This window comes from Thunnus albacares, chromosome 15 (assembly GCF_914725855.1).
Source record: "Thunnus albacares chromosome 15, fThuAlb1.1, whole genome shotgun sequence".
Classification (NCBI taxonomy): Eukaryota; Metazoa; Chordata; class Actinopteri; order Scombriformes; family Scombridae; genus Thunnus; species Thunnus albacares.
Genome location: NC_058120.1, coordinates 21,966,782 through 21,983,517, shown reverse-complemented (window position 1 = coordinate 21,983,517; position 16,736 = coordinate 21,966,782). Strand labels below are relative to the sequence as shown.

Sequence of the window (16,736 nt, the reverse complement as noted above, 5' to 3'; positions counted from 1 at the left end):
TTGATTCTGCTTAATTAGAGACCAATGCAGAACCAGTGAACTGAAGAAGGAAAAAATGGAATTGATCCTATCCCCCAGTGTTAGAAAGTGTTGCCATTGGTTACAGTGTGTGCCCAAAGTGTGTATAACAGAGGAAATCAACGCAAATCAAAGTCCAAGCCGGTGAAGAGGCTTTAAGTGTGATAACACTCAGAGCGTGGCTGTTATTTCTGGCCCCAAACACTTGTGGCATGCTGGGGTCTGCTGTTGCCTACCAGTGGAGGACCTCAGTGTTTGTTCTGTTAGTTTAAGATAGGCCTCAGGGCTCTCTGGGATCACTACATCTGGAAGAAACATTGTACAGTACACACATTCAGCAGTGAGCATTACACTGTTTGACTCCATTTTTGACATCTGGTATTTGCCTGCAACACTAGGTGGAGATCGGTTATCAATCACAGGAAATGCACTTGATTATAACTCTCTTATTGCTTTTGGGGTAATTTCAATGTGACATGTGGAAAGCTTTACCCAGCCACTAGAAATAAGGACAGATAAACAATTTAAATATTAGTTAATATTTCTTGGCCCATGCTTGAAATTGTGATCCTGGCGTTTTTTGTTTTTTTTTTGATAAAGTTTCATTGTCTTCACGTATGTTTCAAGTTTTAAAATGTCTATTATAACAAACTGTGAGTGATCCCTGTTCATCCATGTCTCTAAAAAGTGAGATCTAAATACCTCAATAGAGTTAACTGTCTTTTAAAGAAGTCAAGATGTTGTCTATCATTTGGCACCTAGCATGCTACGTGATATTTCTTTTATACTGTTATCCTCACTGGTCTTGCTAACATGTAGTTCCTGTAGGCAAACTTTTATTTTCCTCCTCCCTGGGTACCAACAGGTCAGAGTCAGCTATTAAAGCATTCAGATGATGCTTGATGATGCAGTGATTAAAGCAGTGGTTCCCAACTTGGGGGTCATAACCAATACAATGGGTCAAAAGATAAATCTGAAGGGTCACGACAATTAATAGGGCAGTGAATATTGTCCTGATGCTCATATTTCTGTTCGTTTTTCTCTCATCTTTGTTTTTTCTGGTGTAATACTTGATAGTTTTACCTCTTTGGGCTTCTAACAACTATTCCAGTGAGACAAGCTGAGACGTTTAGAGAGGAAACTGTTCATAATTTATATAATTATGCAACCAGTGACAAAGGTTGCATCTAGACACTGCATCACTTTAAGCAGAGGTTTTTTAAAGTCTGAAAATATCTCTTCAACTTCAAGCAGTATACTGCGTGTGTATGGATACTGACCTGACAACGCTGAGGCAGGCCGCTGGAGGAATTCTCCCTCTTCGCTCTGCTGCTCTCTCAGGGCCCTGCTGGCGCTCTCCAGCCCGCGGCTCAGGTCGTAGTCGTGATCCCACTCGAGGGGAATCGAGTCCACGCTGGCTGGGGTGTCCCTGCCTGAGCGCTCTGTCCGGAGCTGGGCTGCAAGGGAGGCTGAACGGCCGGAGGAGGGCAGAGGAGACAGGAAGCCATCGCCCAAACGCTCACTCCACGGCAGGCTCGACAGATCACCGGGCTCGTCTAGCTCCAGCTCACGGTCCGAGAATGACACTTCGGTATCATCGTCTGCAAGCTGGTGAAAAAGGAAAGACATATACAGTTTGTGCTAATGATTTGATCACTGAAAATATTAATCAAGCCACAATAAATAGTGAATTATCAGCTTAATTGGAAACATAAAATCTTTGGTATGCTTTGCTATGATCTTTGGTCTTACAGGAAGGCGAATGAGCTTCTTGTAGTAGCGCTCCACTCGACCAAACACTTCTTGACAGTAGCGCTGCAGCTCTTCCAGCTCCTCCTCAATGACAGCAGCATCCAGAGGCTCGCTCTTCTCTATTAGTGCCTCCCCCTGATGGAAGATGTGCTCGATCTTGGCTGTAGTCAGCGAGATCTCCTGCTGGAACGACTGTGGGACAGGAGGAGGAAGCAGACAGATAAACAAGTCCTCATTAATTCTGTTTTTCATGCTAAACACGGGGGTTCTTTCATAGTCTCGATTTCAAAATGCCTGACTAGTCCCAGATGTTAATTTCCTGATTTGATTTAATAATTGTAATGTTCAGTATGACTTGTGTATCATAATAGTAATATTCATCTTGCCATATTAACTACGCAATGTCAGTCTAGCTGCTCTTCAAAATGATAAATCTAAGAATTATGAGATGACAAGTGTTTAAAACCATAGATAGATAGTAGATAAATACTTTTCAAACACATCAAGAGCTAGAAATTTCTGGTTCTTTTTCAATATATCTCAAGGCCTTGAGATATGTGAGTATGCTTTGCCAACACTTTTCAAACCAGGTTGCTTTAGACGTCCTGTGAGGACAAGAGATGTGAAAAAATTGTGACAAACTTACCCTGAGTTGTTTGATCTTGGCCTGAATGTCACATTCAGAGAAGTGTTCAATGTTGGTCAGCTGCAGGTCCATCTCTGTCAGCCACACCAAGATGCCGTCTCTGGCTGTCTCAAACTCCTCTCTCTGACTAATAAAGTGCTGCATATTTAAACAGAGATGCTGCTGTTAGAATTATCTACACGTAAACAGTGTGAAAGCACATGCATTATAATGTATATAGTATATGTGAAGTTCAGCGAAGCTTTCTCGGTTGCTTCATTAGTTTAGGTTAACTTACACATTATGATTGATATCTTTAACATTTGTTTTCATTATTGTCAGTGATACAGCTAATTAACACAGAAAAATAGGGCAATGCATGTGAAAGCATGAATTTGAATTAAATAAGAATATGACTATGATAATTGTGTGTACATATTATTGTACCTTGAGCCTGCGGAGGATGGATGCCACCCTCTTCTGCAGGTTGTCCCATCGCTGATTGGCATCATGGGCCATTTCCCTCAGGCGACAGGAAGAGTCAGTGCGGTTTTCTCTGGCCAGGCGGCGATATTGCTTATTGATTAACTCCAGCTGGGTCAAGCTTTCATGGACTTGCCTCTGGAAGGCCTACAGAAACAAAATTTTATTAACACATTCATTATCAACACGTCCTCCTTCTGGGTCAAGAGAAAATAGTTTTTCCTATCTCAGTTTATGTTTAAAATAGCTTACAGTTAATAGTTTTGAAATGGCTGTACCTCAAATTTCTTAAGTTCCTCCTTGGCCACAGTGTAGAGTACACCAGAGGAGTTGGGCAGAGCAGCAGTCTTCTCTGAAGTGGCCAGCCACTCCTCAAATCGTGCAAAGTCATCTAGGAATTTCTGCCATAAACGCCACGTCTCCTCAATCCTAACAAAGGTAAATATTTGTGACTATTCAGTTAAGAAAATGTCATTTTCAAAACATTAACAAGAGTGACCTAGTCTTCATCCATACAAAGTTTCTATCTGCTCTTCTTGTTCTCAACCAACATCTGACTGTATGTTATCTTCTTACTTGAGTCTCCTCTCCATAGACAAGGCACAGATGCTCCTCCAGCGGCGATCAAGGCTACGTGTTGCCTGCTGGATGGAGTCACACTCTGCATCCGTGGCGCAGGCATCACAGTCGTGCAAAAGCACCTCACACAGATTCAGGACAGACGCCACTCCGGTACTGTGTTTCTCTATGTCACGCTGAAGCTCCTGAGGGGCAAAAAAGGGAGACAGAGAATTTGTGTGTGTGTGAGAGTGTAATAATAAGAGAATGACAAGGACATGAGAAAGGTGTGAAACTTGACAACAATAACTTTTGATTTAACTGAAAAATTTCAGTTTTTCTTGTTTCTCCAGCATTATTGTCCCTCCATTGATAGATACAGTCCAGCAACTATGAATAAAACAGCTCATTTGCCATTAAAGGATCATAGAATATAATTAATTGACAAAATACTTCCTAATTAAAAAAATCCTAACAATGCATTATTTAACTGATTGAATTTCCCATTCAAGTTTTATAAACTACATTTCAGCTGCTGTAAGGGTCTGCATGTCCCTTATTACTGTTGTAGTTCACAGATCCACATATAGTGTTTTTTTTATTTTATTTGAAGAAAAAGAAGGAAGAGGAGAAAAAGGAAAAGATTACAATTATTACCGTCTTGCCAACATTTGGGGCAAACAACTGCAACTTCTCAGTGCTAGTTTGAGGTTCCAGGTAAACAGGGAATTGCTACAATAATATATTACAATCTATAATGTAGTATTGTACATATTTTATACACTGTACTGTATATTATGTTACCTGCTGCAGATCAAGCTTCCTCTGAATCTCTTGGTAGTCACAGCAGTCGTAGGCGATGGGTTTGGATAGTTCGGCCTCGATGTGGGCCAGCCAGGAGCGTAGGCTGCTCATATTCTTGTCCAGCTGCTGCACTGCTACCAGAGTTTCTCTCAGCTTCTTTACTCTGTTAACACAATTCATGAAACTCTGTCAGTACTATTTAATCCTTATTCTGCATGAGCTAGATTAAATTACTGGACTATTTAAGCTACTCAGGAGCCAGTGTGTGTGGCTCCTCACCTGGCTCCAATGAGATCCAGGAGGTGCTTCCAGCGGTCGCTGACTTTGGTGAGTTTTTGTTCAATTTCAGCAGCTTTGCTCTGGTGACTGGCCTTGGCCAGGCGCTCTCCCAGCAGGTGCAGCTGCAGCTTGTTTTCCTCTGCCACAGTGATTTCCTCCTGGTAGTCCTGAGGACACAATGCAATACAACCAGTGCATAAAGAGAATTACAAGCAGAGCATTTTCATGACCGGTGAACAAACAGGAAACGTATGAGATCTGAAAAAGTAAAAAATACCACAGTGGCTGAAAACACAGGTGCAGCTAGAGCATTGTTATAGTTAGTTCGATGCAGGTATTCTGCTCAGGTATAATATTCTGTACTTTTCTTCTTCTGCAGCAACATAAGCAATTCCTCTACTGTCATCAATGGCAGCAAAGTGTGATTATAACTGAGGCAACCACTGAATCAAAGAGGATGGACAGGTGCTTCACTGGGTGTAGTACACACAGAGGTTTAGAGAGGGCATTAAAAAAATAATGACAAAAAGCAGAAACCAAGATGGTGATAACTAGCTTGACTTAGCTTAGCAGCATTTTTAAAAACAAATACTGGTGCCAAATTTAACACAGACAGTAAAACCATGAAGAAGTGAGACAGTGGATTTCAAAAGTACAATGACTTGTTGGTATCTGTTACAGTCATTGTAAGTAAATATTTAAAATGTTAGATACATTTGAGATGACGGCGCTCAAGTATATGTCTATTTACCTTGCGGAGCTTTTCGATCATCTCCTCAATGCTGATGTCTCCATTTTGGGAGACCTTGCTCTCCATGTTGGTGAGCCACTCGCAGAGCTCCTTGTACTTCTCGTTGAATACAGTCCACTCATTCAGCTTTTCACTCACCTGCTGCCTCCGCAGTGACAGCTGCAGAGGCACAGTGATATAACACAACAGTTAAGCGCATTACTGTGCAAACTATTTATCTGTGCATGTTAAATTGCAAAAAAAGGAAATTCATGACAAAAAGTCTCAAAAGGAAGCTGTGCTACAGAGATCACTGCACACTGAGTGATTCATTTGCATCGAGCAGCGAGTGTCTGCTTCTTTGTGTTTCCTGTTTGAGTGTTTTATCTACTCCACACAGGATGCGACCGTGAAAAGACATTATCCGCTTGAGGTTTCAGGTTTTCTATGTTGTAGTCAGAGTTAACACGCAGAAGCAACTGATGGAGACAGCAAAGTTCCTTTTTTAAAATTTGTAGCAACATGCCAGGAACAGTTCATACAGTACATTTTGTTCTAACACATTTGTCTTCTTGTTGTTAAGTCATGTATGTATTTAGTCGTACACCCATATGTTGATAAGCTAGTTTTGACCAAAGAATAACTTATGTGATACCAGCACCACCATTTGGTATCTCAAGGAACTGCAGAGACAAGACTGGTGCAAGTAGTGACAACTAGGATTATCTGAATAATTCTCCAGTAGCTGACCAGTTACACTACATTCAGAAAATCAGCTATGCAGAGGTACTGTGAAATGCACTGTACCTGGTGGCAGATTTCATCCCACTGTCGATGCAGCAGCTCAATACGCTCCTGCAGGACAGAAAGGTCCTCAGCACTGATGTAGCAAGATAGCGACTCCCTCAGCACAGTCAGATGGGCCAAATCCCCAGTCCAGCCATCAAACGTATTCTCCAGATCCTGTTGATGATACATACAGTAGTAACATTACCGACATTTGTAATATTTGCAGACAAAGCTGGCCAGGAAGACCTGTATGAGAATCACAATATGCATTTCAAAAAGGATCAAACAATCTGAGATGTAGCAAGTAGATAAGCAAAAGTAAGTACAAGTAAGTACATACTTACATAAAGAAATTTTAAATTAAATAGCTTTACAAGTAAGGCAACTTTCTTAAATAATTCTTTCTACATTTTTTAGGTCAAGGTCCCCCAAGGGATGCTGATTTTAAGCTTTTTTGATATCAGTGTAATTTCTGTTGTGTAATTTTCACTTAATTAAATACTATAAAATGCCCGGAGGATGGGAACCACTGTTACCTTGCAGCGCATCTGCTCAGCTTGAAGATCCTCGTGGTGATCAGGAAGCGGCTGAGAGAGCTGCCGTTTAAAGGCTCGAAGTTTTTCCAGTGATCCACCAATACCTCTCTCACATCTCTCCCAGTCCTGTATAAAACACAAATAATGGTCAGTATTATACAACTGAAAGTCAAACAGCAAAATAATAGTAATGTTGCCTCAATTTCTCATCATCTTGCAGTATCATAATTGTTATCACAAGTAACAGCTGCTTGGGCCTTTTGGTGGAAAATAAGAAAAAAAGACAAATACATAAACTTCGTACAATGCAAAATGTTCCTACAGATAAAAGATTTATCGTATAACTTCAAGAACCCCTGAGGTTCCTTTACTCAACAGGCTGCCAGCAATTTGTTTGGTATACCTTTAACAAGGTGGCAAGCTCTTTCTTTTGTTCATCCAGGCAGACACTGGCATGTTTCCATCGTTCCTGGATATCAGTAAGCTCTGCCTGCAGGGCCACCTCCGCCCGGCTATCAGCTGACAGGAGCAGTTGTCTGCCGGCCTCCACTGTCAGGATGTAGCTGCCCTGCTGACGCTGCAGCACCTTTTCCCTCAGCTATATCAGAAAGCACAATCAGTTAGTTACAGGAATTCTTAATTGTCAAGCTACAAACCTATTACTGATAATAGTGCTAATAATAGTAGATGATAGTGCAGTTTGTCTTCACCTATTTGGGGTATCACATAGACAAGGTTTATCACATTAAGAAAAATGTGAGTGTGTCAGATGTGGAAGTTTTCAAGCCCACTTTGCACCCAATCTATGTACTCATTATGGACTCATTGGACTCATTATCAAATGTGTGTGTCCTTTTTGTCCTACAACATCTAGATTAAATCACTTTAACAATATATACCTGGACAGCATCCAGCATGGAGCGGGCTTGTTGCAGAGGTACAGTAGTCCCTGTCTGAAGGGCTTCCGCAGGGTGGGAGACCTCCACCAGCCATTTACGCAGCTTCTCTACCATTTCTCTGTAGCGCTGCCATTGGCGGATCAGACCGTCAATGATGCCTCGCCTCTGTTGAGCACGCCGCACTACACCCTGCCACTGGTTACTCAGGAGAGCCAACTTCAGGTTGAACTCATTTCTGCAGGAGGTAGAAGTAAGGAAATGGTGATGTTTTGTGGTAAACAAAGAGTAATGGACTTAACAGGTCTAGTAATCAATTAAGATTGAGTGCTTTCATATTAGACAATCAGTGGTGGGCAGAATAATAGCAAACAGATTAGAAACAATTAGATTAGATTGTAGGTAGATTTGGGCTCGTTACCTGTCATCTACTTGACCCTGCTCTAACATCCTTTGTCCATCACTGATAATGGAGTGAAGGATCTGTTGGCGACTGAACATCTCAGCTTGGAATAACTGGAAGACAACAAAATAATAGTAGAGATGAATGATAGATAAACAAAAACTTATGATTAATAACATAGCTTTTTTAAAAAGAACTCTAACCTCATGGGCTTTTTGCTGCTCCATCAAACTCTGGTAGTTCCCAGAAATTTCCACAGCCAGATTCTCTTCTGTTTGGACCAAGAACTCCATCCATGTTTCACATTTCTCTAAGAAGGTCTGCTGCTGCAGCAGGAAAGACTGGAGTTTGCTGCAAGAAACCAAACACCAGATGATGAAAAAAAAGTCACTTTGCTGCCCACGCATTTCAACATTTTAGTGAGACTTTAACTGTCTATCTGAGGTTTCATTTATGCTTTCATTATGACATTTTTGTCTTACAGTTTGTACAGTGTCTTGAAACTGTACCAGATTTACAGCATTTTAAAATCCACCCCCTTTCAGAAAACATACCATAAATGTGTGAATATTGTTTTTTGTGTTTCATACCTGAATCTCTCTGTGGTCTGTGCTGAGGCTGTTGACCAGCTCCTGTTGAGGTTCTGCATCCGTTTGATCTCTGAATCGTTGAGAGGAAGCCGGTAACCAAGCTCATTAAGACGCTCCAATTCAGGTGCCATACTGCTGAACTTCAGCATGAGTCTCTATAGAAGGACATGAGAAAAATGTTTAGGTTTTTTCATTTCAGACCAATCAGTAAAGTTGATTTTTTTCAACTAAGTGACAAATATAAAACAAAAAAAACCTTGAGGTCCTCCATGCGATCTAGGATGACTGTCAGGTCAGTGGAGCCGTTGGGATCTTGCACCTTCAGAGCCTCCTCAGCTTCAACTACCCAGTTTCCCAAAGAATCCAGCTGATCATTAAAGGTTTCATAATCCTGGACTCCAGTCTGATGTGGAAGAGAAACATCAGCAAAATGTGAAATTCATGATTCAGTATGAACTAGCACTACTCTTGCTTTGTTAAATTGTAAAAGTACAGTGGAGTACAATAAATTGGTCAAAAATATGTCCATTTAAATGAAAGATGATTGACTGATTGATTGACCAACTAACTAGTTGAGCGACTATTTAAATGCTAAACTTAAATGCAAAACTGTCATAAATCTTTTTTTCTTTACCTGCAGAGTGGTGAGCTGTCTAGTTAGGGCTTGTTCCACAGCAGCCAGCCGCTGGGTGAGAGAAAGGTGATCTGACTGGATGGCGGACGCTGCTGACGTGTCCACTTGCTGTTTCAGCTGATCTCCCAGTTCTTGAAGAACCTGGAGGGAGGCCTGCACTGGAGCCTGGGAACGGAGGACCTCCTGAGACAAAAGCGCCAATAAAATTTAGAGTAGAGTGTCTTTTTCACCCAAAAACAAAACAAAATCCTACATGGAAAAAGTATGCACTCCAATTTGGAGGCACATAGCTGGGGACTTTTTCAACATTATTAAACAATCACTCAATAAAAATTAACAAAAATTTGCTAAACTCTTCAGCACAATTGCAAAAAAACTGTTTCCCATCTTGCAGGACAAAGAAACATGATGATCTTATTACAGGCATTCAGAATAAAGCCCTGGAACAGGCTGAGTGTTTGCTTTGGTTTAAAATGAGTCAACATTGGCTCAGCTATGGCCTCACTCACGCTGCATTCTTGAATCCAGTCGGACACTTCCTCGTCAGCGATGTCCTTGCTGCATGCAGTCTTGAGGAGCTGGTCTGCCTTTTCCTCCTGCAGCTGGATGCTGTTGCAGCTCTGCTCATAAAGCTCCTTGTAGCGCTGCCAAAGCTGAAGCAGGGCTTTGCTGCTCCTCAGACGCTCTGCAATCTCCTCCAGTAAGCCAGTCCATCTAAGTGCAACAACGACATGGATCAAGGTATCAGTGTAAGGATAATGTAAATGATTGAACATCGGGTCACACCTCAATCAGTGAAATCAAAACAACTGTCTGGATTTTACTCAATATATATTTGTTATTCTTTAAACAGGCAAAAAATATATAAAAAATATATTAGAGTTAAGTAAGGTCACCTTGCATTGACGTCCTTAAGGGCATTGTTGAGGGAGTCTGACACTGAAGGGTGACACTCCTTCAGCAGTTGGTGGGTCACAGCACCAAACTTTCTCAGACTGCTCTCCTGTTTCTCAAGCTCCTCTTGCAAATCCTTCAGATGTGACGAATGAAAAACAGAAGTGTATGTGCAACACAAGCAAAGATCACAATGAGAATCCGAGAAACATTCTAGTGCAATTAATATAAACACATTTGTCTTCATGACTACAGCCAGCTGACATGGTTATTGTTGTACAATTAATTAAATGCCTCTTCATCCCAACATACCTGCAGACTTTGCACCTGCAGCTGAACAGCCTCCAGGGAGCCTGTGAGGAGGCGGAAACGAGACACGGAGTACCTTCCCTCCATTAGGTAGCCATTGATCTCTTCTGAAGCCCGCTTGTATAGACTCCACTGATCCAGCACTGACTTCAGGCTGATCTTTAGTTGCCCTATCTGTAAAAACACATTTCATTAAAGGTGAGTCACAAAATGCACTGTGATACTCAACACTAGATGAGAGAAAAACACAACAGGGAAAAACAGAGTAAAGCAGAACAGATGGAGTATAATTTAAGTACCACATTAAAAACACAAGAGAATAGGGCAGCTTACCAAGTGGTCCAGGTTAGCCCAGGTGTGATTGACACCCTGTAGCGTCTCCATGACAATAGCACAGGCCTCATCGGTTTTGTTCTGGACAAGGGCGCAACCCTGCTCCTCCACCCTCTCTAGCTCTTTCTCTTTTTCCTTCACTATCTCCTCCATTTCCTAAAAAAGTTAAAGGTTTTAACTTTAACTAAAAATGTTGATAATAATAACAACATGTAAGGGGAACAATATGTTTTGATGAATCAGTGTTGTCACAGCAAGTGAGGCCTACCTGGCAGTCCTTTAGAGCATTCTGTACAGATGTCAAGTCCTCTATTCTGTGTTTCCTCTTTAGTCTTTCTTCTTGATTTCCCATCCAGGACTTTAGGGCCTGAACGCTGCTCTCATACTCCAGCCACATATCCAACAGGCTCTCCAGGAACTGGATCTACACGTGTTTTAAGCAAAATAAACCGTGAACACTTTGCACCAATAACTGACAATGGTCGTTCTGCTTTCTGTTATATGTTTCATTAACAGTATTGGTGGTTATGGCCTCACCCTCTCATTAATGCGGCCTTGTAGGATTTGCCAGCGTCGATTCATTGCTCCCAGACGCTCAGCGAAGTCTGTCTTATCATTGCGCTTACTCTCCACATCATGACCACTGATCTGCAGCACTGACTGGTTCACAAAGTCCACAGTCAGCTGCTTACAGCTTAAATCTACTCTGAAGCCCTAAAAGGAGGAAAAAAACCCAGTAGATTCACAATCAAAATGACAGATTCATCATTAAAATCATAGATTGCATCAACATTTTAATCAGGTTAGTAAGAGAACATGCATGAAATACTCAAGAAGGCAAACCAGAATGTATTCAACCATGTAAGTACTGAACATATTGTACATATATTAACTTAAGAAAAATACATGGAACATTCCTTGCCAACCGGTTTACTTTTATTTCTTGCAAAAGCTAAAAATAAAACATTTTGCACTCTTAAAATGCATCTAATATGTAATTAAAAAGCATTATAATACAGAAAAGTACACTACCTTGTATTTTTGCAAGTAGTCCTGAATCACATTTGATCCCACTGCACTCTTGAGATTTTCTTCATCCTCCTCAATGACATTCTCCATCAATGATATCCAGTTAAACAGCTCAGATATGGCATGACGGGAAGCCAATTTCTCCATTTGGATCTAAGAAAAATAAATCACCCATTGAACAAGCACATTAAATACCCAAGATGAAAAAATACACATGCTGCTAGTTTGTAGGCAACCTTGTCTGAAAACTTCTATATACAGGTGAAGCGGCAGAAAGAGGTAATCCTATTTGCCCTTGAGCAGCTAAGCCTGTTCAGTCTGGCCGCATGTGACAATACCTGATGTAGCTTCTCCTGGACCACTGGGATGCGTGTGAGCAGCTCACTCCACTGAGTGTCAATTCGTGCCAGGTCAGACCGCAGCACCACCGTGTCCACTTTCTTCAGCCTCAGCAGCTGGTTGCCCTCAGTTACCACTGAGCTCTTCAGGCTGGATTTACCTTCAACTTCCTTGGAAAACTCCTGAGACAGACAAATGCAGGAATCACCAACTAGTATACAATCAAAAGTACACTCACTGGCCACTTTATTAGGTACACCTGTACAATCTAATGCAATCCAATACAACAGCTCTGCTTCTTTTCCCCCCTCATGTATGTAAATGATGACAATCCGATGACGTCAGCTTGGGCTTTAAGACTAACAATTTTTTAACAGAATTACAAACAAACATTACAAACTGGAGGTGTGAGATTTGAAAGAAGTGTCCTTTTAGGAGGCAGTGTGGGGTCTAATGAAAGACACTATCCATTTGCATTATGGGAAATTCAGAAAAGTCAGAATATCTTGGCATCTTCGGCTTCGATTATGATTATTCTAACATCTCATCCCTTGTCGGTTCCCCAACTTTATGACAGTGCAGTACTAAATCAGCGGAGTACACCTTTAAGAATTCTCCTACAATTGCCCTTGATTGAGGCACTGTGGCTGTCCACTGTTACTAAATAAGTCAGGTGGGTGTTGAGGACTGATGTCCCAGCAGCAATTTAGTAAGTATAACTACATACATATAAATGTAGAGATGACCTAAAAGTTTTCCCACAATGTAGCATAACAAAAGTGGAATTACTATACATGTCTAGCAGTAGGGGAAGTCTGTTTTAGTTGTGGGCAGTGCTAACAGTTCTAGCAGTACTGTTTCTGGAAAAGAACCAAAACCTGTGGATCAATACGAGAAAAAATACAAAGTAAAAAAAAAAAAAAGAACATTGTCTGTTTTCTCACAAGAAAAGCGGAGAGATGGTCTCTGACAGTTTCCAGCTCCTGTGGGACCAACACTGCCTGCGTGTTCCAAAACTCCAGACGATCCAGAGCAGACTGCAGCCACTCGCTAAGCTCTGCACACTCTCTCTGATACCTAGGAAGAAAATCACAAACTAAACTGAAAACAATTCCAAGAAAAGATAATAAGTTTAGAAAATCACATGTATAGTTTACCTACAGGTATTACAATGAAGAATCTGAAACATGGACTCAGATTTGGGGAATTAATGCTCGTTGCTACGGTTTCCATCTTAAGACCCCTTCTTAAAGGTGATGCCTTAAATAGGATGTTCATAATGTATCTATGGGATATTATTTGTATTTAAAGCCTAAAAGCAGTTCTGACTCTGATGTGTTTCTAACCTGGTCCAGTGTTTTAAGATGGCCTCCAGGCGCTGTAGCTCCTTGTTGACCTTGGCGGTGTTATTGAGCCAGTGTTCCCCCAGCAGCGCGAGTTGATTCTCCAGTGCAGGACAGCAAACCGACAGCAAGAGATGTTTGCCTTCATCCAACACCTGGTATAGCTTGTGTTGGTGCTCTGTCAGTCTACCCTTAAGACCCTTTACACAGAATGGAGGAGGAGCAAATAGAAACCGAAATCTTAGAAAAGTGGGCTTGTAGCTGGATCGATACCACCTGAGAAGGTTTTGATAATGAACTGAAAGAGTAGCCCTTTTTCCTTCTACAACTATATCTATGGTGCCTTTGATGAAGGTGTTTAAATCTCAACTAACTAGACTCCAGACATTAATGTGAAGCATTCTTCCCACAGGAAAACAAAAGTGTATATTCTGTGTTTATTCCCACTTTATCGACTGTATCATATCTAGACAAGGAGGTCTATGGAGGCCACTTAGTGTTAGTATCCCGTATCTTCTGATATCACTTTTACCTGATACAATGAGATTCTGTCCATGAGCCTTTCTTCCGTCTCCTCCACCAGGCCGACAGTAGGGATACTTCCTTCAACTGCCTCCAATTGTCGATTCAGACTCTGGTAATCCTGCACCAAGCGACACCAAGTCTGACAAAAACAAAACAAAACAAAACAAAAAACCATAGAAAACAAAGTCAAATTCAGCCTGTCAACAATTCCTTAGCTGTGAACAAACTGTGAAGAACATTATAAATGTACATATTTGATGACAAAACTACTCAATGACAAATACCAATATTTTCTTAAACCAATGTTGGTCAATATTAATTTTATGTTTCTGCGAAGTTTTCTTCCCTCATCTGTAACAACTACTAACCAATTTCCCACTTGTATACTCCCACTTGTACAATATATGAAAACAAAGCCCTGAGCAACTGATGTGCTCTTATATCATGAAGGCAAAAAAGTTTTCCAGTACATTGTGTGTAAAGCTTCTTTAGCTTTAGCTCTGAAACAAAAGTATTGGAGGATTTTTTTTCTATTTGTGAATATCTATTTCTTTCAAGCAAGAAACATATATTAACATTAACAGAGTCAAAACCACTCGGCACTTGAAAAATCAATTAATACAAATTGTGTTTTCTCTCTCACCTCCAGGATACACTCCAGCTCAACACCTTTACTGTGTGCCTCTTTGAGGACGCTCTGAGCCTGGGCCATGGTCTCCTCCAGGGTCTGACTCTCTATGGGAAGCATCAGGCCACTGATTTTCCTGAAGTATGTCTCTGTTAAAATCATATGTGACTCCAGACCCTGAAAGAACTCCTAGAAAACACAAGCAGACACACACACAATTGAGTAGTTCTTCTTTTCTCTTTGGGTTCAGTGTTTCACATTGTTGATTATAAATATTAAATACTTAAACCTGCAGTGCAGAACTTTTACATATAAATGAACATCCAATACATTCAAGCCCTTGCCAAACGAGTTCACACAATACTGATAAAGCCTATCACCGCCAGATAAATCTCCCTGTATTTCACAGTATACAGAGATTTTAAATCTCATGTTGAGCGCGACATTCCCGCACTGTCAGTTAAGCCGTTAATCGTTCGGCTATTCTAGACTTTCTAAATGTTATTGTACCAAATGGATCAAATTCTGATAGTGAAACAAGTCATTTCGTGGAGGTTGAGTGACACTCAAAACACTGTATCCACCGTTTTACAGCCGCAACAGTATGTTACGGCCAATGGTGTACTGGAAATATCCCGGTGGGCCGTCAAAAAATACATTTTTGGGACTATCGAAACATATCCATTCTTACTGGCCCTCTCTGTGTAATTCAGTGTGTGCATGAGAGCGTGCTGCATGCCTGTGTCAGGCAAATACAGCCGAGCGACGCCCTTTACTCTCACTGCCAGATGACAAAAGTGCCGCACTTCAGCTTTAAGCCTACTGCTGCAGCTAAGCAAAGTTCCAAGTTGACCAAACCTTATGTTTGTCCAGGTGATTCTGGACTTCCTCCACAGAGCTGGCAATAATCCTCTGATCAGCAGCCATCTTGTCCTTAGCTGTATCGACCAGGTCAGTGAGATCCTGCAAAGCGCGTTCGTACTGCTCCTTCAGAGCCATGTTCTGGTTCAGCCCACTGCGCCGGGAGCCCACTGTCATCACCAGCTCCTCATAGGAATCCTGAAAATACACACAAAGACTTTTTTTTACTATACCATTAAGTCATTACTTAAAAATAACTCAAAAATTGTACTGAACAAGTTTTACTGCACAATTTTCACCCTGAGCAACTTTTATTGGTCGCTGTCAGTGATGTTATTTACCTGTAGCTTCAGTAGTTTGTTAGTTGATATCTGATCTGCCTGTAGCACTGCTCCTCTGGTTTTAAGCTCTGTGATCCTCTGTTCAAAGTCTTTCAGGTTGTCTTCTGCACTGACAATGACCTGCGAGAAATTAAAGTACTGGTGAATGACAGCAATTTATTTGTTTTTCTGTAAGCCTTGATGGGAGACGACAAGAGTGTATGTGTGTGTGTGTGTGCATGTCTATGCCAAAGCTTGCATTACCTCCAGTTGTTTTGAGGCTGGTCTATCCATGGCTCCAGCTAAGGCCTGTAGGATCTGGCACTTGGTCTCAATTAAAGAGGTTTGGAGAAGTTGCAACTCAGTCTGTATTAAACAGAAGACAAAATATAGAACATTTATATTAATGTATACAGTCTACAGTAGTACATAAATGCATTGTTTTATGATATGATATATGGGTATATAAACATTATTATTTATTGTTCATTGTGGGTTCTTTGAGACCAGCTGTGATTAAGTTCAATAAAAATAAACTTGACTTTACATGATAGGCGGGAAAATTTCCTGAACAGTTGTTAGCTATGCAAATCAGACTATATACAATATTTTGGTTTTATAGGAAACATTCATCAAGAAAACACAACACAAAAAAACTCTGGCATCTAGCAAACCTGGTAGGCTGTGAGTTCATGTGTCCTGGTCCTCATATGGTCACAGCTTTGTCCCAGAGCACAACCCAGAGCTCCTAATCTCTCTTTCAGGCAGTCAAGGTTGTCCTCTAGTAGGGCCTGGTCCTCTTGCCTCAACCCTGAAGACCCAGCTAGCAGAGCCTGGCTGAGCTTCACTTCCTCCGCCATGTGCCTCACATCATTCTCCAAGGTCTGCAGAGAAGAACAGAAACAAAAAAATACTCAAAAAATACAAAACCCCCCCAAAACACTCAACTGCAAAATGACAAGATTACATTGGCAGTGCAGACATGGGTTTATCTTTTTACATTTACTTTTATTACCCATCCAAAATGCAAAATTTTCAACTTCAACCACATAATGTAT

At 41.1% G+C, this 16,736-nt stretch overlaps 1 protein-coding gene across 4 annotated transcripts in view; it reads right to left on the bottom strand.

The window, feature by feature from the left end:
- syne1b (spectrin repeat containing, nuclear envelope 1b) overlaps window positions 1–16,736 on the bottom strand; it is an 86,921-nt gene that overhangs the window by 7,143 nt on the left and 63,042 nt on the right. For 3 of the 4 annotated variants that reach the window (XM_044374229.1, XM_044374232.1, XM_044374230.1), the window contains 35 exons: window positions 16,353–16,562; window positions 15,943–16,044; window positions 15,700–15,819; window positions 15,356–15,556; window positions 14,513–14,686; window positions 13,877–14,008; window positions 13,348–13,544; window positions 12,946–13,078; window positions 12,001–12,183; window positions 11,666–11,815; window positions 11,171–11,347; window positions 10,902–11,057; window positions 10,634–10,789; window positions 10,304–10,474; window positions 9,994–10,127; window positions 9,607–9,811; window positions 9,098–9,280; window positions 8,720–8,866; window positions 8,464–8,618; window positions 8,077–8,224; window positions 7,892–7,986; window positions 7,474–7,708; window positions 6,978–7,172; window positions 6,575–6,700; window positions 6,057–6,212; window positions 5,271–5,429; window positions 4,520–4,686; window positions 4,241–4,403; window positions 3,455–3,642; window positions 3,157–3,307; window positions 2,843–3,025; window positions 2,417–2,554; window positions 1,771–1,962; window positions 1,299–1,626; window positions 255–323 (listed from right to left, as the gene is read on the bottom strand). In XM_044374229.1, coding sequence (XP_044230164.1) covers window positions 255–323; window positions 1,299–1,626; window positions 1,771–1,962; window positions 2,417–2,554; window positions 2,843–3,025; window positions 3,157–3,307; window positions 3,455–3,642; window positions 4,241–4,403; window positions 4,520–4,686; window positions 5,271–5,429; window positions 6,057–6,212; window positions 6,575–6,700; window positions 6,978–7,172; window positions 7,474–7,708; window positions 7,892–7,986; window positions 8,077–8,224; window positions 8,464–8,618; window positions 8,720–8,866; window positions 9,098–9,280; window positions 9,607–9,811; window positions 9,994–10,127; window positions 10,304–10,474; window positions 10,634–10,789; window positions 10,902–11,057; window positions 11,171–11,347; window positions 11,666–11,815; window positions 12,001–12,183; window positions 12,946–13,078; window positions 13,348–13,544; window positions 13,877–14,008; window positions 14,513–14,686; window positions 15,356–15,556; window positions 15,700–15,819; window positions 15,943–16,044; window positions 16,353–16,562 — 5,779 coding nt within the window. The remainder of the gene's footprint in view (window positions 1–254; window positions 324–1,298; window positions 1,627–1,770; window positions 1,963–2,416; window positions 2,555–2,842; window positions 3,026–3,156; window positions 3,308–3,454; window positions 3,643–4,240; window positions 4,404–4,519; window positions 4,687–5,270; window positions 5,430–6,056; window positions 6,213–6,574; window positions 6,701–6,977; window positions 7,173–7,473; window positions 7,709–7,891; window positions 7,987–8,076; window positions 8,225–8,463; window positions 8,619–8,719; window positions 8,867–9,097; window positions 9,281–9,606; window positions 9,812–9,993; window positions 10,128–10,303; window positions 10,475–10,633; window positions 10,790–10,901; window positions 11,058–11,170; window positions 11,348–11,665; window positions 11,816–12,000; window positions 12,184–12,945; window positions 13,079–13,347; window positions 13,545–13,876; window positions 14,009–14,512; window positions 14,687–15,355; window positions 15,557–15,699; window positions 15,820–15,942; window positions 16,045–16,352; window positions 16,563–16,736) is intronic. The other variant, XM_044374231.1, reaches the window with a different exon arrangement.